We start from the raw sequence: 22,441 nt of genomic DNA on the forward strand, positions 1-22,441 counted from the left end.
ACCTATATCTTTTAATGTTTCTTTCTGAATCGTCAAAATCCGTGTAGATAAACAAATAACACTACACTAATTCTTAAACGTTCACTATTCATTGTAAATTAAATATATAACAATAGTATAATTAATATTAAATATGACCTTGCACTTTGAAAGTTTCAAATTGAATACTTGAAATTCTTTCAAATATATTTAATTCTAAATTTTTCCGCAGATGACAGCACATGATGATTTTATCACACTACATACGACTTCAAATATAATTGGTATCAAACATAACCTTAAGAAATGTCAACTCGATAAAACAAATTCCAATATGTATATATAATATAATTACTTGCACCCAAACATAATAATGGCATATATGTATTTGAATTTGTTATAATCGAAATAAATTGTTGATAAAGCGTCCGGTCATTTCACCGTTTAACACACTTTGACAGAGTCACCTGTTAGAAACACGTTTACGAAATGGCTCCTCTTACGGATTTATTATCATGTAGCATAATTGAAAAAGATTCTAACGGCGATATATTATGGACGTGGTCTTATCCGACAGTTTCAGAATCACAAAAAACTATGGTTGCAAGGAAATGTAATTTAGAATCAGAACATAATTCGTCCCAAGTATTTGTATTTTCAAGGCACAAATATGATTGGTTCTACATACACTGTAGTGAAGTATTTGACTCTGACAAATTACCAAAAGTAAGTTACGAATAAGTTAATTCCCTTTTGAAATAGAAACATTTAGATGATTATATTTATATGCAATAAAAATCAATTGAAATTATTTTTCAAATAGGTAAAGCAATTCGCATTGGTCTTATTTGCGAAGGATTTTAATCCCCGAAAATATGAAGTCCTTTCACGAGTCCTTAGTAAAATGTATTGTAAGACTGGGAAGCCGACGGAAATATTACAATTGTATCTCTCTGTCTTTACAAAAGGGTCGTGCTCTACACAAGAAAATGGAACATTTGTTTCTGACGATTTCAATAGCCATTGTTTCACGATAAACATAAATGTCAGAGAAATGATAAAAACATTTGAATTGGAAACAATCTTAATATATACGGCTCTACTTCTAAAAACAAGAATAATAGTTTACCATCATAGTCTGGAACAACTTTTGAAATGGATCGTGATATTTCCTGCATTGATGAAGCATCGCAAAGTCGCTGACAATTTATTCCCATGGATTGATTTAAACAACAATGAACTGGCGGAGCTAAAAGCATGTATTATATTAATCGACTTGTCTATTGTTACTTAAAATAGTAATAAATGTCAATTGATTAAATTTTTCCAGGAGCATTCGCACTACATCGCTGGCTGTAGAAACAGTTCTATTTCGTCAAGAACAGACTTGTTCGATTTACTTGTAAATATTCCAGCCAGAGAAATTACAGTTGCTTCGCATGCGAAAGGTATATGTACAAGATACAACTAAAATATATTATTTACTTTAGTAAGTGTTAAATATGATATGAAAATAACATTTGATTTTTCTAGAGAGCCTAACAATGACAAAAACGCATAAAGAAATAGCTCTCTTTATGATACAATTAAGTGAAAGTCAATCTTATACAGAAGGTCAAATAATATCTGAAATAAATGATAAAACTCAAGATCTGTTAAACCAATTAAAATCTTTAGCTGTAGTTCAAGGGCCTGATGGAAGGAAGATGGTGTCCGCCCAAACATTGAAGGAAAAGAATTTGGCGCCTGCAGTTGAAAATTTTTTGATCAACTTGGCTGTGGCAGAAAATTTGTTTCTCGTGTGAATTTGTGCATTATTCTAAATATATTCGTCTATTGTATAATATAACTAAGTAAATCATTTTACGCGACCACAGTACCACATAATAAATATATTGTTGCGTTGTAATTCGGAAAAGAAATTAAAAACTGAAATCTCTTGAAGTCATAGGTCATTCAATTCAGGGACAGAATCATTGAAAATAGATCTTTACGACATCTGGCGCCAAATCTGCTTGCTATTCTTAACTACGCGTATTAATCGACGTCAGAAAATATTTGCGATAAAAATTTATTATTTTTACAATAGAACTAATAAACTGAACTGCGCCATTTTTACGACATTTTTAATCACTATGTCAATCACATTAGGAACACTTTGAGTCAAACGTTCACTGATTTGACTAACCTATTACGGGAAGCCATTTTTCTATATAGTGGCCGCCTTTCATCCGGTACACGCGGTCGAGGTCTGTCGTGACAAACGTCGCGTAGTGAAAAGTGTAGATTCTAAATTTTCCACGTAAATCCTCTGGATTCCGTGATTACGTGTATGGTGTGAAATTAACCGTATTCGTGCGAGAAAATGGCGCGATATGGACAAAGACCTGAGAACGCTCTGAAAAGAGCGAACGGTACGTATACCATTCTGCAACAAGCATGATATGACATGGCCGATGGCTATTTAGGATAATCTAGACCCAAGAAATTCTTTTAACCCTGTTGTCCTAGTATTTCTCAATTCTCATTGTTTGGTTTGATCGCGTGTTTTCGTGATACTACTTAATTATCGTAAATAGGGCATCCTACTTGTATCGCGTTCAAGTCGCCTATAGTCACGTCTGTCTGATTTTTTCCGAAATATTCATTTCGTCCAACCATATGTACCTAGAACAGTCAAATTTTTTAAAATACTTTGTATAAGAAGAGGCTGTTCCGTGAGGTTATCTGTTGCAAATGTAACATAACGCTAAAATATTCGATATTTTTACGAACATTGGAAAAAGCATACGTTTACATTAAATAAACCTTATACATGCTACAAATTAAACTTCTTCCGTTTGTTGTTTTTATCATTATACTAGCCTTCCTTTGGAAATTTTTGCTCGTTTTATTAACATTCAATTGACTTTGACAGTACAACTATTTCTTTGTTCTGTTACATAAACTATGGATGTATATATTGTAATATAGTCAATTAGAGTAGCGGAGTGAATTATGACAGATTGCTATGACTGATTAGACATTTTTTGGCAAGTGTTAAAAACATATGTTTCATTCTTTTTTTCCCCACAGAATTCATTGAAGTAGGAAAACCTGCTCGTGCATTAGATACCTTGCAAGAAGTCTTCCGAAACAAAAAATGGACGTACAACTGGTCAGAGTCGGTGTTAGAACCAATAATGTTCAAGTACCTAGATTTATGTGTAGAACTGAAAAAGTCGCACATAGCCAAGGAGGGCCTATTTCAGTATCGAAATATGTTCCAATCTGTAAATGTTGGAAGTTTGGAGAACGTCATACGCGGATATTTGCGTATGGCTGAGGAAAAAACGAATCAAGCACGGAAGCAGAGTCAACAAGCCGTCATAGACATAGATGATCTTGATAATTTAGCCACACCCGAAAGTATTTTACTGTCGGCAGTTAGCGGTGAGGATGCACAAGACAGAAGCGATCGCACCATTTTAACACCATGGGTGAAATTCTTATGGGAGTCTTATTGTCAGTGCTTGGAATTACTGAGAACCAATGCTCACGTCGAAACATTGTATCATGATATCGCACGCATGGCCTTCCAATTTTGTCTTGAATATAACCGTAAGACTGAATTTCGTAAATTGTGTGAAAAGTTGCGAAAACATTTAGAAGAGATATGTAAATTACCACCAATGGTTTCAAACGTTTCCATGAATAGAGCTGAGACTCAACAGCTGAATCTAGAAACGCGACTAAATCAGCTTGATTCCGCGATACAAATGGAACTGTGGCAAGAAGCATTCAAATCCTCTGAAGATGTACATGGTATGATGAATTTGTCTAAGAAGCTTCCGGTGCCAAAAACAATGGCAAATTATTATCAGAAATTGGCTATGGTCTTCTGGAAAGCAGGAAATTATCTATTTCATGCTGCCGCATTATTTAAATTATTACAGCTGTCCCGTGAAATGAAAAAGAACATGTCTCTAGAGGAACAACAAAGAATGGCCAATCGTGTCTTATTAGCGACGTTGTCTATTCCACTGCCGTCAGCCCATCCTGAATTCGATCGTTTCATTGAAACAGACAAAAGTCCGTTAGAAAAAGCTCAGAAGCTTGCCACCCTTTTAGGACTTACTCAACCACCAACAAGAATCTCTTTGCTTAAAGATATTGTTCGCCTGAACATTGTTAATTTAGCGTCTCCGCAACTGCAAGAACTGTATTCATGGCTGGAGGTTGAATTTCACCCTCTAGAACTGTGTAGTCGAGTAGACACCGTCATTCAAACGCTACAGCAGGATGAGAACAGTCCTTTGGTTCAGTATGTTCCAGCTTTGCAAGACGTCACGCTAGTACGTCTAGTTCATCAAATATCGCAAGTTTATCAAACTATACAATTTGCCAGACTGTTGGAACTGGCCAAATTCACGACAGACTTTCACTTGGAGCGTTTGTTAGTCGATTGTGTACGATACAACGATATGCAAATACGAATTAATCATGGGAAAAGATGTGTGCATTTCGGGGTAGATTTGTCGGAAGCTCAGAGAGAAGACCATCCTGATGGTCCTGTATTGCAAGCAATGCCTTCTGAGCAAATCCGTTGTCAGCTCGTGAATATGGCCACCGTGTTACACCGGGCGATCAATATCATTAATCCTAACAAAAAGAAAATGGAACGTGAGAAATTACGTTCTGCCATGGTGAACCATTACCACGAGACCAAGATGAAGGAGCACCAGAGAATCCTGGGAAGGCATAAAATTATAGAGGAAAGAAAAGAGTATATTGAGCACATTAACACGGTTCGCGAGGAGGAGGAGATGCGAAGGCAGGAGGAATTGCAGAGGCAGCAGATGTTGGCAGAACAAAAGAGACTTGAGCAGGAAAGAGAAGAACGTGAAAGGAAACGGCAACAAAGTGAAATACAACAGATCAAGGATCGCCATCTTAAGGAGAAAATGCAACAAATATCTCAGACTAGTCACGGTCAGAAGGTATTGAAGAAATTAGACGAGGACGAAATCAAGAAATTAGATGCAGAACAAATCGCAGCTCGCGAAGCAGAGGAATTGCAGAAGGAACGAAGAGAGATGCAGCAAAAGTTGAAATCTCAGGAGAAGAAGATCGATTACCTGGAACGCGCGAAGCGTTTAGAAGAGATACCACTGATAGAAAAAGCGGTCGTAGAGAAAATGGAGCTGGCAAAGAAGCGCTGGGAGCAGCAGGAAGCTGAACGAATCGAGGCAACTATCGAGGAAAGAAATCAAGCTGTAGCGACTCGTGAACGAATGGCGAGGATGAAAGAGGATCATGATATATTTTTGGCCAAGATTTTAGCTGAACGTAAGAGTATTTATTTGGAGAAGCTAAAGGAGTTTGAGAAGGTGCTTAACGAAGAGCGAGCGAATAGATTATTGAAACGCAAGATGGAACGTAAGGCTGAACGAAAAGCAAAATGGGAGAAGGAACGGGCTGAAGCTCTTGAAAGAAGGCGCCTCGAGGAGTTACGTGTCAAGCAAGAGGAAGAGAAACGTCGTTTGGAGGAGGAAAGGGCCAAGAGAGAGGAAGAAGAGAGTTTGAGGCGTGCAGAGGAAGAGGCGAAAGAAGCTGAACGTTTGGCCAAGATCGAGAAACAGGCAGAGATTACTAGAGCTAGAGAAGCTGAGATTGAGAGAAAACTTGAAGAGGACAGACAGAAAGAGAAGGAGGTGTCGGATACATGGCGACGTGGAGAACGTCACCGTATGCAAGAAAAACCAAGTACGTGATGTTTTACATTATTTTCTTTTACTGTTACACCTTACATAATTCTGTTATATCTTTTTATGTTTGTCATTTGGTATTTTAGTGGAAATGTCATGGCGTCGCCCTGTTGAAGTAAAAGATGATGGTATTAAAGAGGAATCTAGCCATTGGAAGAGACGCGACGCAAGAGACACTGACACGAGAGATAAGTGGCGAAAGGATGACGATAAATCGAAGAAAGATACCAACGAAAGATGGAGAAAAGATGAGTACGATAAGGATGATATGAGGGACAGAGATCGAATAGATAAAGATCGTGGAATGGATGGACGTTCGGTAAGTGTAAAATGTTCGGTTATAACGTACAAAGTGCTTTTTCAAGAGAAAAAGTTTTTATTGTATTGTGGATATTTTCAATTATCTAATTTCACAGATGCGTGATATTTCACGTGACCCGATATCTGATGGACCTCGTAGTCGTGGTAGAATGTCCGATCGTCGCCTTGGTGGTAGTGGCGGCGGTGGTGGTGGTGGTGGTGGTAGTGGTGGTGGTGGTGGCGGCGGCGGCCATCGTCGTGAAGATGCAATGCGTAATACTAATAGTCAAAATTGGCGGGACAAGACGGATACGATACAAAGTACGCCTCGGGACTTACCGAGACGCGATGAAAAGTAAGTATATTCTCACTAACCTCTTTTGTTATCGTTTCATTATAATAATATAAACTCTTTCTACAAATATCCTAAAAGAATAGACCTCCTGGCCTTAATTTTTTATACATACTAAATTTATCATTTAAAGATGTATAATTTTCTGTTTCGATTATTTCAACTATTAATAAATATTTTATGAAAATGATCTGCCTTGAGAGTAATATAAAGCAATAATGTGTAACAATATCTGAAATTGTTACTACTATCAGTTATTTTTTAATACTAAAATTCTTCGTTTATCCATTTTTATATTTAACTATAAATAGTGAAATTCTGACATATGAAAAACTAATACGGTACAAATTAATAATGTGTGTGTGTGCGCGCGCGCGCGCATCTAATATAAGAAATACTTTTTTAATTATTAGACGCGATGATCTTAAAGAAGATAGGCTGCCACCGGTACAAATCGCAAGAAGACGACCTCAAGAGGATGATGGCTGGTCACATGTAAGCCGGCGTTAACATACAACTCGGCAGGTATCTGTTACAAGCGATGTACATTATTCTTCGAGATCAGTGCATAATACGCAGTTTGATTTTTGCCTGAAATTACTGATGAGCCCAATTCTACTGTTCTGTGCATCATTTCATTCCTCTCGAATTATAGTACGATAATAACATTATAAAGGAAATAAAGCTAAGCACAAAGATCAGTGGGTTAGAGCCAATTTGCGTATGCATTATACATAAGAGAAAAATGATACCATAATTATTAATAGGTGGCGGTAACGATGATTTTTTTATAAACGAAAATTTTCTAAATCTACCCCAGTGTGTTACAACATGTCTTAGAGTTACGAAACAAATGCAGGAACATATTCAGAATGCTCAGACATAATATACATATGAAATATGAATCGATATAGAAGAGCAAAAGAAATGGTGAGTTGTAGGAATATTAACTATATTGAATTCGTTGGGCAAAACTGATGGCAAAAGTTAGAAAAAAAAGTCTCAAAACGTTAATAAAGTTCTCTTGTATCTTAATTCTTATATTAATTTTTTTTTATAAAACCGATATACATCGTGTGGTATTGTTTTCTTGGAAAAAGGCAAGAAAAGATGGAAAGAACAATTGCGTAACTTTCAAAGATACATAGTAATCTTCCGCACACATAAGAAGCAATGATTTTTAGCTTATACAACACACATCAGAGATTTCAAACGAAGATAGGAGTAAATGTCTTTATCATGATATAAATGGAGATCTACCAGTCTTATCCGTATTGTGTTTTTAATTGTTTTATTACATTTATGATATAGTTAATGACTAAGACACTACGTAATAAATAAATCACTACCGAGTATCAAGCTCCGTTTCTATTTACATCCTGTGAAATTTAATAAGCAAATAGTTGAAACAAGTCAATGTATCTTTCACAAACGACAAACACATGAAAAACACAAGAAACACGCTGTTTTATCAACAAACGATCTATTTTTTGTATTCATCTATCTAAAAGGCAAAACGTCATCCTACGCCATCCTACGATCTTAATTGTTAATCGTACGAAATAAATGTTGACAGTTCCTTAAAAATGTAGAAATGCGAAATTAATTTAAGGATTAATAAATGTTTCTAAAAAATGGATATTTAGAACGCGCAAAAGGATAAACAAGTTGTTGATGAATATGGTTCAATTACAGTAGAACGAAAGCATACGATGAGTGTCGCAAGTATAGCTACTAAATGTATTTATCTGTAACGAGATATTTCTCGAAATTATTACACGAAAATACAGTATAGTTCAACATCCTATGTAACATACATTTTGTTTAAAGTATTTCAAATTTCGCGCATATTATGACGCACACGAACAATTAGTTGCGCGGCTTAAATACAACGTTCGAGCGGAAAGTACGTTCCGATTGAATTATTGCGTAGATCGTGTTTCTTTTCTCTTACATACTACATTTTGCGAAGTCCTAATCTTAAATGTAATATCGAATTATATTTGAATTGTACCACTTCCATGCTTCCATCGTGATTCTACAAATTTTATTCTGGTATTGTTAAATTCCGTTCTAATTTTAAATATGCTAACTTTTTTCCTTTTCTCTCTAAGAGTACGACGCTCTAAACAAACATCTAGGAACTTATCGTTTCATGAACAGTAGATATGTATTGTATACCGCAGCCGGCTTTCTGTTTAATCGACTCCTGTTGCCCCGACGTACGCAAACAGATTTGAGCACTACCGTGTGTAATTTTTTTGATGGATCTCTTTTTCTCTTTGAGTCTTGGATCCTTAAAGAGACCCGGGATATTCAATACAGCATTATTGCCGCGGCTGTCTTTTCTTCCAGCGCCGGAATTGTCTCCAGTCGCTCTATCTTGTCGCGTCCCGAGCCCCAACCAACTAATGCTATACTGATTAAATGCACCACACCGGCACACACAACGAGCCTGAAACAACAAACGATTGAACTTCAGAGAGAACGAATCATACCTTTAAAAATATAATTAATCCTTTATATTCTACTTTCCTCAAGGGAAAAATAACTGCGCTGATTACAGAAGAGAGGTTATGTACAACAATACAAAATGACTTTAATATTCACTTTCGTTCGTTTTTTTTCATTTTCAATAATGTCACAGCTTTCAATTTGCCATTTCTTAATTATTGGTATAAAACTATTCTTGTGAATATTATTCATCACCCTGAATTATGATATTATAATATTTGCGTGTTATAATTTAATACCTTATTGATTTGAATTCTCTGTCGCAACATAATTTTCTTAACAATATTTACATAAATTCTTATGAAATTATGACGACTCAAAACATTTAAACTCGTTTGTCATTCTTCCTGTAAACAAATGTATATTTTAACTTATTTAACCGCCTTAGCGCCGTAAGCACATGAATCTGCATAAAATTATGTTTATTCAATAGTTGACAAATATCAGTTGAGTTAACAAAATAATTAAATTTTTACAGTTATAATTTTGTATTTTTTTCATTTTTTCTGTATTTATGATCGTCATTTGACAACCGTTAAGTTGAATTTTAATGATAAAAATGTAACAAAATTTCTTTAAAGGAATTGCAGCAAAACAAAAAATCAAGCAAAAAACTTGGGTGTTTAAAAAATAAAACGTTCGACGATAAAAATTTAAACAGAAAAGTATTTCAACAAGATACAAGCTAAACCTCCATTCCACGCTCGCTATTCTTGATTCGAAAAGGCCTGAAACTTTACTGGAAATCGGAAAACGTCCATAGTATTGAATGGCGTGCATAAAACTTGCCAATAACTACGAAAACGCGAGATCATCGGTGAAGTTTGACTGAGTTTTTGTTATTATGAATGCGTCCTTACTATCGGACAGAATGAAAGGTCTCTTACCAAAATGAATAACCAAGCTCGGCAGACCCTTCACTGGTCCACATATTGTCAATGTCCTCTTTTGGAAGGATATTGAAGTATAGCTTTGTATAATACTGCGCAAGCCATGTGCTAGTACTTGCCATGCACATTAACACTGAAATAAATATTAATTAATACGATACTTTCTTTTTAGTTTAGCTAAAACAAACGATTATATTAGAAATTTAATTTAAATTAAAGGGCTTTTTATACTTACAGGTTAGAATATTTATGAAATACACTCCAGGATCTGAAAGAATCTTGGATCTGGGGGAAGTGGCTGTATTGAGAACAGCGAGTAGAGCAGCTAGACCCGCAGTGACTAGCGCAGCCGAGGTTGTCGTTAACGTACTAATCCACAGACCCCAGGACATCACTGTTGGGTCTTGCTTGATCATTTGAGGCACTGAAACGAAACAGACAATCGTGTTTAACATTAACAAATATACGTTACATACATTCAATCAGAACGTTTCCATCAGTAAAAGTCAGCTATCCGCAAGTTATTTTCTGATATTTCAGTGTTTTATATTTTTCGAATTAACTTTAATCAGTCAACTGCATTCAATGTGTGTACCCGTTAATCCAAAACTTCAGTTTGATGTAATTAACGAGTATAATTGCTAATTTTTGTGATCCTTCCCCGTTTTATAGAAGCATTTGTTCTGTGCCTGATGCGCATTCTATCGTCATTTTAATTACGCAGCCAGTATGTGATTTCTAAAACTAAATTCTGCACGTAACTAATTGAAATGTATACAAAGTAGAGTGTTAGAAATTGAATGTATATTGCTGAAGATTGTTTGTATTTATTGAAATCAAGCGAGCCAATAAGAGCTCCTAACTGCGTCTCGTTCCTCTCCCCTCCCCGAACCGCGAGATTCAGGTGAACCACGGATCTTATCGCGAGGGAGGAGAGAGGGTGGGGTAGCTCGTGGCCCACTGGTATCTAGTCTTATTTAATAAAGTCATCGACGTACGACTGCCGAATCTCCGAGCGTCTAATTAACCCAAGCTCTTTGTTTTGGTTGCGTCGTCCCGATAACTTTCCCCGTATAAAAGGTCAGTATTATTATTATTATTGTTATTATTATTATTATTATTATTATTATTATTATTATTATTATTATTATTATTATTATGATCATCGTCATCATCATCATCATTATTATTATAAATGATTAAAGAGCTTGTTTAATTAGCATATTATTGTACGCTACTCTATATTAATGTCCGTGAAAAAAATGTATTCCTACCAATGGTTCACTTTTTCTTAAGTAAACCGAATCGCACGCTGAATTGACGTGCAAATCGAAGTTATCGTAGCGCATAATGAATAATTAAGCGTGCAGTAAATACTCTTCTCTTAGTCGGTTCGTTGTATTGCGTTATATTGCATGGCAAATAACGGGCAATTTAATTAGTCGTTAAGTTAACAGCTCGTGTCCACGAAACGACATCCAAGAAATTTCTCAAGAACTGCGCTTTCATTATATTCAATATTAGTCAAACTACTTGGTTCCAGCATCGTGAATAGTTAGTATTTTTCGTTATTAATCACCGTATCTACGACGAAAGCGTCATAAAATAGAACATCTGTTCTATTTGCATGGAATTTTGGATAGTACGCAAAAGAATCAATTTTACTGAAATGTATCCCTGTATGGCGAGGATCGGAATACACCTACGGTATCCCCTGGTTGCTGTAAGTGATGAGTAATTGGGGGGAGAACGTGTTAACGAAGGTGTAGAAATCAGTAATGAATTTTAGTTAAAAAATTGAATAATGTATGCAAAGATATTAAATACAAAAAGTGTGCAAAGCATGCAATGAGAAAAGTATGAGAGAGAAAAGATCTATCGGTATTAAAAGATCCAGTAGAGAATATTAAATCGTTATTGAAATAGTATCAGGGTTATTGAATTTTATCAACTCTAAAGAGATTTCTATATATTTTTGAACATGAAAAATAACTCTTGATGTAACAGAACCTAATATTTCGATGTTCGCACATAGATTGTGTTGCGGCTGTTTTTTGTTGTATGTAATTTCGTTTGTTATTTTAGATTCAGCTTTAAAAAGTAAGTTTTATTTTGTACTACAACATTGAAAATACTTCCTTGTCAACCCAATAGTACTAAGGAAAGAAAGTAAGTACAAAACGTACATATAAGAGCGAAGAAAAGAATCGATAACAACAATTGTAAACACAAGAAAACAGGGAAATACGATCCAAGAGTTTCGTTGACCGCGAAAGTTTTCCAGAAAAAGGGATTCTAATGTTCCTTGCGGTTAGCATTGCAGCCGATGATACGAGGCAGCCGAGCACGTGAAAGTCGACTACGAGGCATGGTCACGAATTTTTGCACACTCAGGAACCAGTTTCTGTTCCTATTGTTAGAATCGTCGCGGCCGCTTTCAGAATCTTTCCCCGAAGCAGCTTTTCTTTTTATTCAACCACTTCTTTTTGTACTCACCACCGACAATCGCAAAATTTTTTTTTACTAATGAAATTTCGAACGAAAAAAGATTAGCTGCAAACCTTTTTTAGATTTGTTTCCGAATTGTTAATTGTACGTTCCACTGCTAAGTAATTTCTGTGGCTAGTGAAACGGTGAAGTCGTTGAACTTACTGCGACGAAGAAGGATTCCTTTTATTTTTCATTTGTGATCAAATTGAAGATATTAAATTTCACAATAGAATTCAAATTCTTCATCTTCTATTACAATATTTCTTATAATACATTCTTAGGAAAATTTATACATATTTAAACGATTAAGTCGTCTGTTGTTACGCACCCTTCGCGAGCTAAACGAATTGTGAGAATATTCGACAGAAAATCTGGGGTCTTCCCGCCTAAGAAAAAAATGACGTCTAAATTGTTTGGGGATCTCTTGAACTGATAAATTATAACTTAAAGTTCTTCCACTTTGCAGAAACCTACTCTATTAAATCCATAGTCTGGAAATGCACAGCACGCTAATTAATAACTGTTGAAACCTTTTAACTGTCGAGAGAAGACTTACGATTCAGCAGAAAAATAAAGTTCTACCGAATTTGTTGTAAAAAAGAAAAGAACTGAGTATTAGAAATGATTCAGATATTCCATTCCATTCGCTGTTGTTGTTTAGCACATGTATGACACGTACGATGAACGATTAAAGAGAACATACTATTCGCGTGTATTGACGTGTTCAATACTTTTTTCGATTTTCGGATAGAGGATATCGCAAAAGCCAGACAGAGGCAGAGGGGATTGATAAACGATTACGCGAATCCTATTGTGACACGCATAACAATGGCAGTGTTGCAAGTATAATTATACGAAGAGGCTGTTATTGACCTCACGTGCGAGGAAACACGATTCGTCAGGTATAGTAGCTATACCTGATGGTTGACCGTGCACGCGTCGCAACTGTCTTGACATACGTGATCAAATCATTGCGCACACGTGTTTCTCGCGGCGTGTCCCTTCGAGATCATTCCCCGGCCCAATGAAACAGAAGTGTTTCTCATGACGCGTGCCAGCAGTCCCATTATTCTCATCGGAAAAAAAAGAATAGCTGAATTCGATTTGACGATCGTTCAATCTAGCTGTTTTCACAGGGACGTATAGTTAGATACAGAATCCGTTGGTAAAGGTAATGCAACAGATCCTTTATGTTTCAATATACATTGACTGCAACGAGAATTTCTAATGAGCATCATCGCGCTCGACACCTCGCCTGTTTCTAACTAAAATTGGATTGTTTAAGTTGTCGGATTATGGCGATGTAGGGCTGACAGGTTAGATTTGGAAAATATGATCGATTTCAGATGTAGAAATTAGGAAAGTCTTACTTGGTAATTAATGTTTCATTATTGGTGGGTTATTTAATTGTACAGGTTATCAACTATAAAAAAGATTGATATATTTTTGATATTAATACAATATTTTAAAACAAACTATATTTTTCATAGGACAATACAAAGAGCTATCCGATTAATCAATATTATGTATGTGTTCGGTTATCGGAACAGTTTCCATTGTTTCAAATTCTAGATATAGAAATTTGATATTTATTATCAGTTATTAGTAAATCGGTAAGAGTTGGTCAAAAAAATACTATCTTTCTCGACACTGAATCATTTATAAGAAGAATGGCACTACGTTTGATATTTCACATCTCGTTGTTACTGGGTCAAACTGCTTCATCACGAAGATCTAATTACGTTTAAGTTCTGCTAAATTTTATAATTTTCCATAGGTTGCTGCCACAGGCTACTGCCTGTACATTTAATTTGAAAAGAGTTTTTAGTTTAGAAATTAAAAAATGCTAATCGAGATAGTTTTTTCTTTTTAAATTTGCAAGAATTTACTAGACGAAACTGATTAAAATTATCGGACTGAATTGTATAAAAAATAAATAACTTTGCAAAAAAATTCTAATTTTTTTCCACTGAATAATCGAGGTTTTACTGTATATTAAACTTTTCCGTGGATCGAGACTGGAATATGAAGTTCTGGTTAGACGGGAAAAATTTTGGGACTGAACAGAAGCTGAGAAGAAGGAAATACTGTCTTGCCAGATCGAGAATGCTGCACGGAACGGTTTCTGGGACAAAAATGAATATCTCGGAAGTGGCAGGATATGCTACGGCGAAATTTGTTCTGCACATCGAGCGTCCAACCCGCGAAGGTTTTACAAAAAAGAATCCAAATTTCTGGCATAGACAGATAGTAAGAAGATAAAAAAGGCACTCTACAAGCTTTACAATAATCTGATATCATTCTTCCACTAGATTTCGTAAACAGGGCAATCTTAAAACAAGAATGTTATCTTTGTAACGAGCCACAGCGACTGTGACACCAGCGAGAATATTCTTCGAAAAGAAAATGTATCTTCTCTGTTTACGTTTTCGTTCGCCAACTTTAATTTTACCTCACCTTTCCTAACTCTTTGTCCCATTTTCAAATTCCACTATGCTTACAATAATACAACATTAACATAACCCGTAATTATCATTAGCGTATTACATTTATGTTTATTTAAATTTGTAACTTAAGCCATTAACACCGATCTCTATTTTCCAAAAACGTCTACGTATACAAATGAATTAATATGTTGCTTTAATTTGTCTTAGTTAATAGGTTAAGTATCTTTTTTGAAACCCTTTGCCAAGGGTAACGATTGTGCTATGTTACAGAGACCCTGACGCCATCTGGTACGATACCTACATTCTCACCTTCTCGTGTCTATGTCTCACGAAAATTGTACCGCGTAAAGTGCGTGAGACAAACCGTTATACACGGTGATGAGCCAGTAAAATTGTTATTCAAATGTTTCAGCTGCCGGGCAGTGTGCTTCGTCGATTACGTGTGCGCTAACCAGAGACCGCATTCAGGGTAAGATGCTACGAGGGAACGAACGTTCTCGCCCGAATGCCCTCGACCGACATTGTACCACCGCTTATGCCATGATAACAGTTCCTCGAGGCAATAACGATTTCAGTATCAGGATGACGGGACACGCGAGCATTATAAACAGCCTTGTTGCGCCTCGTGTTCAACCAAGGAAGCTGGTGAAAAGCTCATTGCTGGATAACAAAGGTAGGGTTAATATCATTGTTGAAATTCTTTCGCCCCGAGTACTGTTCTGTTCGAAGCTTTAATTTCTCTTTCGTTAATCAGCGCGCGATCGATAATGTATTGTGTTTCTTATTGAAAGGTTTGTTGTTTGACCTTGACAGGAAAGAAGATAAATACGTAAATATCTTCTTACGATAAACGAAAAATTAATTACCACTTGTGATATTTGTCTTATCGTTACAAGAACCATCATAAAATAATTTCAAGAAATGATTTCTATCCAAGATGAATCTTTTGAAACAACGAAATTCCACTGAAAATCGTAGGGGCTCGTCGTTAGATTCTCATCGTGAGGATGGATTGGACGTTGACGAATACAAACGGTATTTCGCGAGCATTAAAACGAAACAGGTCCCGGACAATCGAAGCGATTAGTACGAACGAAACTGATGCGAGCACAGCGATTATCGAATGGTAGATTTATGGTAGATATACGCGCGGTTACGATCTCTGCTGGCAGAAATCGCGTGCAGGTACAGTTATGCCGAATGAGATTCCCCTGTCTGGACAACTATCCGGCAGAATTTATAGCACCAGTATCACATTGGGCACCTGAAGCGGTGGGGAATCTTCCTTGTGCGGTTCCCGCGACGATAACTCGCCGACTGATATTATTCGGTGTTACGCAGGACATTGTGCTTGTACACAGAACGAGAATCAAAGTTTAACGCCCTATTGTTAGTATTGTCGCTCGCTTGCCATTAGAGGGACCACAGAACCTTAACACGCACGGTATAGTGTACTTTCTTAAAACTACTCTTTTTTCGCCTTCGTTCCTATATAATATCAAAGAATTTCTGATCTGTTCCGAATATCCTCACGTCTAAGGCGTGGCTTCCTCTATATGGGTAGCTTATACAATGGTAAGTCCATTCGCAGGCCCAGGACTAAACCTTCCTTCTCTTTTCCTCCAAACCCTTTTTACCTACACATACACAGCTCTACAAAATACAACGCGCTTCATAATTATTTGAGTGACATCATAGTTTACAAGTAAAGTCGTTGATTAGTTTAATATTGAAATGTATGTAACGCAAAAGCTGAATTAATTATCGCAATGGAGGATGATTCATGTTACTGGGACGTTTATATCCAAAATTTTAATACACATGAATTGAAAAATATTCCTTTCTTCAACTATTACATTTCATTTCGATAGAAGGGAAATTATAATGTAGAAACGCATAACGCGGAATACTTAATTTTCTCGTTTGTGCCTTTTTTAGTTCTCTGTATTTAAATCCATAATGATTTAAATACAGAGAACTAAATAAATCATTTGCATGCATAAACGCTTATTATTTTACTGACTGATAAATCTAGTTCAAACAACATCAATTCGTTACTTCTATTAAGTATATCGTTTTTAGACTAACGCAAAGTTAAGCATCTGTTTAATATCTAGCTAGTTATTAATATCTAGCTCTCTTTATAAGAATATATTAGAACTTTTATTCAAATTGCACGTAAACGGTAAACCATAAAATTGTATCGTTTAATAAAATATTGTACGTTTATAAGAGAATTTCTGATCAGTCCCTAACGTACTTTTCTCCCTTTTTACACGTACACAGCTTCATATAAAGCAACGCGGTTCAAAGTGCTCAACGATTGTTTCGAATCTCGGCAAAACAACAGCTTGAACTCTGTCAGAGAAGAAGTTGAACTAAACCGGGTACCCGACATCGAATTAACATTGATCAGTGAGACTCGGGATTGGTAAAGTTACAGACTCATTATCGAACGGACGATTACTGTCATTGGAAGTTACGCACAGATATAACTAGCTTATTGTTCTCGGTGTTTCTTCCGAAGATAATATCACCTCCGCGGCGATGGAGAGTTATGTAAAACGCATGGTTGGTGAGAAACTCGTCAGAAACTCGGATTAACCAGTGGGGAACAGATTGAATAATTTAACAGGCAAGTATCCGTGTTTGGTGCACGATCCTGGCGAAAAACTACGTGGCCAGTGTTTTAACTCATAAACTTCATCGTAAATTAAATTCAGTAAACAGCACTGACACTCCGTAAGCACTTGCGAGTGGTAATCACGGCGCAGTAAATATTGCAGCCCACATTCTGCCTGTTTTAAAACAGCCCTTGAACCCCCAGCTTGAATCGAAGAACAAGTGAATGCATCTTTTGTGCGATAACACGCTGAAACTGTTAATACAATTATGAATAAAAAAAAAACGAGATAACCATCCGTTATTGGAACGAAATTGAAAATACCCACTCAATGATGAAACGCAATCTCAATCGTGAAAGATCAGAGGAGCTCGCGAATTGGCCATAAAGGAGTTGAAGCGTTTAATTAGCGGCGAGTAATGAATTTGTGGTCGTACAACGAATACAACAGCCATGCTTGGTGAAGCAAAATACAGCAAGATCGTAGAAAAACGATACGGAAAGGAAACGATGGTGTCTTTAGATAGAGAGTATTAACTGTTCAGGGTCGAAGCTAATCCGATCCATCAACCGTGACGTTACACCTAACAGATTATCCACTGGTCAGAACTACTTACTACTGTTTGAAATTATGGATACGGGAAACTCGAGTATCTTTCTGTGTGGACTATATGAAGAGCACTGGATCGTTTAGCACTTGATCTCATCTCAAATATTTTCTCTACACGTATAATAATAATAGTAGATCTACTTCTACCATTTCAAAAGGTGGCAACATTATTGATTGCTATCAGCCGAACAACCAACAGGTATAAGATCGTGAAATCACCGATTTTTCAACTTTAATCAAACTTCGTTTCTAATTACTAAATGACGATCATTTTGTACTTTATTGTCCATTCTAAATTCTGTATCGCATAACTTGCTGCTCTGAGAATGCAATTATCATATAACGCAGAACGAATCAAACTGATTTTATATTTTATTTATTTCCAAGTTTCTTCTAGTTGACTGTATTATATTTACAATCATCTGGGAAAAGAGTATAACGTTTATCTGAAAAACAGTTATTTAACCGCCATCAGTAATAGAGAAAGACTTACCGGATATGTGATAGGTTCTCCATCCGTAGGCGACGTTCAGTTCCTTCTTCCCTTGAAGAAGGCCGAAATGAACCCTTCCCGCGCTCTCTTGGGGGTTTGGAGTCCTTAAGGGTCGCGCCTCCACCCAATGTTGCGTGACCAACGCGGCGCAAACGAGTCCGCCGCCCAGTAACGAGAGGAAGAACGTGGCGAAGATCGTTCCCCTTCGGAACATCGACGTCATCCTTGGATCACGGGGCAAGCCAGCCTTCGGGTAGTTCGAGATCACTGGACAAAGGAGGAACGAAAGAAGCGGCGAGTCATACCGGATGCGCGGCTCCGCATTCCTTTCATTCCGATACCGAGCAACCGATGAAACTTCGATGAAGTTTATACAATATACTGCGACGGGAAACAAGCTCGTGCACGCTGCATTCCTCCGTGCAATTAAACTACGGTGAATACGGTAAGTATGCGCGCATTCTGTTTACGATTAAATGATTACAGCTCGAAGGTACGATTGGGAGAAGTTCACGGGCGAAAGAAATGCTGCGGAAAAGGAAAACGAGATTCGCGATGCACAGATGCGATGCTTAATTCATCAGACATTATTTAATGTTCATTAAATTAAGATGTCCCGCGGTATTATTGAATCCTATTTCCTATTTCCAGAGGCTACGTTGCTTCTTAGAGATTTCACAGTTTCAGGATTATAAGAAGCCATAGAAAGTTCGAAAAGTACCGTTCCAAGGATTCCGCTGGTAACAACGAGTATTCTCTGACAGATTTCAATTACTCTCGAGTATTATATTATACATATAATATATATTAGTATTATATTATACATATACATATATATATATAAATATATATATATTCTATTTTTTTTTTCTGAGATGCCAAGGTGTTGAGCATCTATGAATAGTGTATGTAAAGAACAAGGTGTTGGAACTTTTCAATCTTTTGGAATCGTACGAATCTTCAGTATTTTCTGAAACCTTTAGAAACTTGGAAACTTGAGAACTTCTCGCCAGCTATCCTGGAGCGTCCAAAGTTAGTGGAAGTAAAATTGTTCAAAATTCTTCCGCAACATTGGGCATACGCATATACGTAGATAGAGCCCAGAGGTTCGAACCTTTTGATATCTCCGGTACCACCTCGTGAACCTCGTGGAGCTTGTTGCAATTTCCTTTAGAATTTCTATCCGATCTGAAGTAAACACAATACACAAGAAGAACGTACGCGCAGAAATGTCGTCCATCTTTTATCTGCGTCACGTAACTCGCCGATCGTAAATGCGTCGAATAACTTGTTTCCTTTTACGTGTAAACGCGAAAACCGCACGGAGACAGTGCATATCTCTCCACCAAATACGACACATCCGTCTGTCTTCGTCGGACCATCGGAATGGCACCTCATATTTGGCGAACGTTTTCCTTTCTCTCAAAACGGTTTCTCTTTTCAGTGAACCAGCGTCGACGTTATGCACTCGGATGCCGCTTCCATACTCGGGGAACGAGACGCTCTCGGCGTGGGCATCGTGGTACTCTACTTGACGATGGCAACTATTTAAATTATGCCACAGAAACTATGCCGCTTTCGCAACAATTATCCGGTCCTCTAGAAAAAATCCACGGGCGTGAAAGCGCCTCGAACAACATGCACTTCACGCTACGAACTTCGCCATCCCTTTAACCCTCGGCCCTGCAAGCCATAACTGATGCGCTGTCGTTTAACCGGAATTTATACCACGAGGAATTCCAAAGTTCCGTCTACGAAATATTCTCAACGATCGCAATGTTTTGATCTCGTTAAGGCGCAGAGTACATCAAGGGCAATTACAGTAACAAACGTTCACGCAGCTCACTCGGCATATCGAAACTTTAATTAAACGACAGCACCACAATAATAATTATTTCAAGCATTATCGTGAAAGAGCGCTGGCTTTTATCATCAACATTTCATCACAATTACATTAACCTTTTATAGCGTAAACGTACCATTTTTTGTTCCCGTTGCTTTGCAATCATTGCTATACAGTTTAGAGAAATATCAACTATTAATAATTGCTACTCTGAGAGTTAAAGGCATTATGAAACTTGAACAGCGTCCTTTCAACCCATTCGTTGCCAGCAGAAAATTGTATGATTGCACAAATGAAAGTGATCCGAATAAAACAGTTTAACCCTTTGCACTGGTATGTCGCTATATCGCCGCGTATACGTATTTTATTATTATATGTACATTTACAATAGTATCACAGCTTTTAGTTTCTGGTAAAATTTGTGTAGTTTTTTTATTTTTCCCACGAAACCGGCAAATTCAGATGTAATATGTTTTCATCTTGATCGAATATGAAAACCAATTCCGAGTTGCTTGGTAGTCTTCTCAAATATAAATACGAGTGCAAACGGTTATAGGTATAAGGTACAGCGGAATTCTTATTATGAGTCATCACCAGTCATCATCATTGATTACATAGAAACGGACTTCAATGTCTCGATGAGTCTCAAAGCGTTTAAATTAATAACAGTGTACCGTGAGGAAACTGAGGGAACTTAAAAGTCTCGTCAGTAAATAAAGGATAAAATAGTAGGGAGTTGTTGGTAATAAAACTGAAAAATAATCGGATCGCGAAGGGGTTAAATGTACATACCTTGCCCCTGGCTCTCGACGAAGTGCACCTGGCTGAGGCTCCTCGAGAACTCGCCCTGCTTGACCTTTTGCGAGAAGTCGTTGTTTCCAAGCCTCTTGGAGAACTTGACGCGGCAGTTACTCCGCGGCTTGCCGGGCCTCGCCAAAGACGACGGTCTGGGCCTTTTCGCGAACGTGTACGGTATGGTGTACGGCTGCGCTACGTAAAAGTAAATCGGCCGATAGTCTTCATGGAGATGAGGCTGCGCGAAGCCGCCGTTCGCCGGATACCCGCTGTAAACGCTCGGTGCTCCGTTGCTGTACGCGTACGAGCCCGTGTAGTGGATACCGTAGTGGTTCGCCGTGTTTCGTGACTTCTTTTCCACCGTTTTAAAAGAACAAACAGAAAAAAAGAAGAAAAAAAAATATATAGGAAACAAAAAGGGAACCAAGAAGAAAAGACTGGCCCCTTTAGTTGGACGGGTCGTTCCGGACGAGCGTCGCCCGACCTGTTGCTCGATTCAATTTCTCTTTAACACCAACGACAATCGAGAATTCGTGTAATAGCCTGTTATTTTATCCGATATTTGGAGATCGTTGATTTCACTGTTTAAGGAAGTCTTTCCCTTTGTTACAGTCATCTAAACAACGCCCGGAGGAGTACAAAAGTTGGATTTCCTTCTTCTTTTCTCTTAACGGCTTCCTCTCTTCACCCGTTTGAAGTTCTCTTTTTTTCAACTTTGATGAACCAACGTTGACGAACCAACTTGGACGTAACAAGTATCCGGAATGATCGATTCGCGGTCTTGGCTCTGCGAAACGTCTCTCAAGATCGGAATTGGTTTTCTACTCGAGCAAAGAGGGGTACGATGGTCTATCAATTATAAATCTCCGGTGGATCCAGCTGGTCGGCCGGAAGCTCGACTACTGGTTATTCATTCAGAAGTTACTCCTACGAGTAGAATAGAATGAGAAGTGTAAAAACGGAAATTCCTTCCAGGCGATTCTTTATCAAGGGAAGTGATTCAAGACCGCAATTGAATTTTTCACCGGGATCGTCCGATCCGTGTGCGGCCGAGATTGTTTTCCTGGGCGCCTTCACTCCCGTTGGTATTTCAGACGGGGGAATCGCCCTTCTCCTCGCTTCTTTTTCGCTTAATTGTCAATTAACCGTGCGCGCATACACGGTTCTGAAAGTTTTCAGCCACCGACCGCCGGCCTCAAGTTAGCTGGAGACCCTCTATTTGCATGTAAGAGCGAAACACCCCGGCGTTGTCCTCTCTGTCCGCGCGTCCCTGCTTTGAATGATAAAGGGAGATCCTTCGGAAGTTACGAGTATCCTTACTGTTTTTCTTTTTTTTTCTTTTTCATGTATATTCTCAC

The 22,441-nt window shown here is 37.5% G+C and overlaps 3 protein-coding genes and 1 long non-coding RNA gene across 5 annotated transcripts; 2 read left to right on the top strand and 2 right to left on the bottom strand.

The window, feature by feature from the left end:
• Positions 1-269: 269 nt before the first annotated feature.
• LOC143429327 (putative DENN domain-containing protein 10 B) lies at positions 270-1,845 on the top strand. The gene is made up of 4 exons (XM_076904865.1): positions 270-705; positions 803-1,234; positions 1,310-1,427; positions 1,513-1,845. The coding sequence occupies exons 1-4, from the start codon at positions 469-471 to the stop codon at positions 1,782-1,784; spliced, it is 1,059 nt and encodes a 352-aa protein (XP_076760980.1). The 5' UTR covers positions 270-468; the 3' UTR covers positions 1,785-1,845.
• Positions 1,539-2,249, bottom strand: LOC143429328 (uncharacterized). The gene is made up of 2 exons (XR_013102517.1): positions 2,168-2,249; positions 1,539-1,755 (listed from the first exon to the last, which is right to left on the bottom strand). It is a non-coding gene; the product is annotated as an uncharacterized LOC143429328 (long non-coding RNA).
• Eif3a (eukaryotic translation initiation factor 3 subunit A) lies at positions 2,204-14,175 on the top strand. Of its 2 annotated transcripts, XR_013102516.1 has the most exons (6): positions 2,204-2,393; positions 3,055-5,724; positions 5,813-6,045; positions 6,143-6,381; positions 6,792-7,341; positions 14,165-14,175. XR_013102516.1 is itself a non-coding variant. In XM_076904863.1 (5 exons), the coding sequence occupies exons 1-5, from the start codon at positions 2,345-2,347 to the stop codon at positions 6,886-6,888; spliced, it is 3,288 nt and encodes a 1,095-aa protein (XP_076760978.1). In that variant the 5' UTR covers positions 2,204-2,344; the 3' UTR covers positions 6,889-7,733. The 2 variants fall into 2 exon arrangements, 1 of the variants encoding a protein (XP_076760978.1); XM_076904863.1 differs by lacking the exon at positions 14,165-14,175 and having other exon boundaries at positions 6,792-7,733.
• On the bottom strand, positions 8,541-21,216 carry LOC143429326 (uncharacterized). Its single transcript, XM_076904864.1, has 5 exons — positions 21,081-21,216; positions 18,446-18,712; positions 10,018-10,206; positions 9,780-9,915; positions 8,541-8,833 (listed from the first exon to the last, which is right to left on the bottom strand). Exons 2-5 carry the CDS (start codon positions 18,666-18,668, stop codon positions 8,695-8,697), a joined length of 687 nt encoding a protein of 228 aa, XP_076760979.1. The 5' UTR covers positions 18,669-18,712; positions 21,081-21,216; the 3' UTR covers positions 8,541-8,694.
• Between the last annotated feature and the right edge of the window lie 1,225 nt (positions 21,217-22,441).

This window comes from Xylocopa sonorina, chromosome 11, assembly GCF_050948175.1.
Source record: "Xylocopa sonorina isolate GNS202 chromosome 11, iyXylSono1_principal, whole genome shotgun sequence".
NCBI classification, from domain to species: domain Eukaryota; kingdom Metazoa; phylum Arthropoda; class Insecta; order Hymenoptera; family Apidae; genus Xylocopa; species Xylocopa sonorina.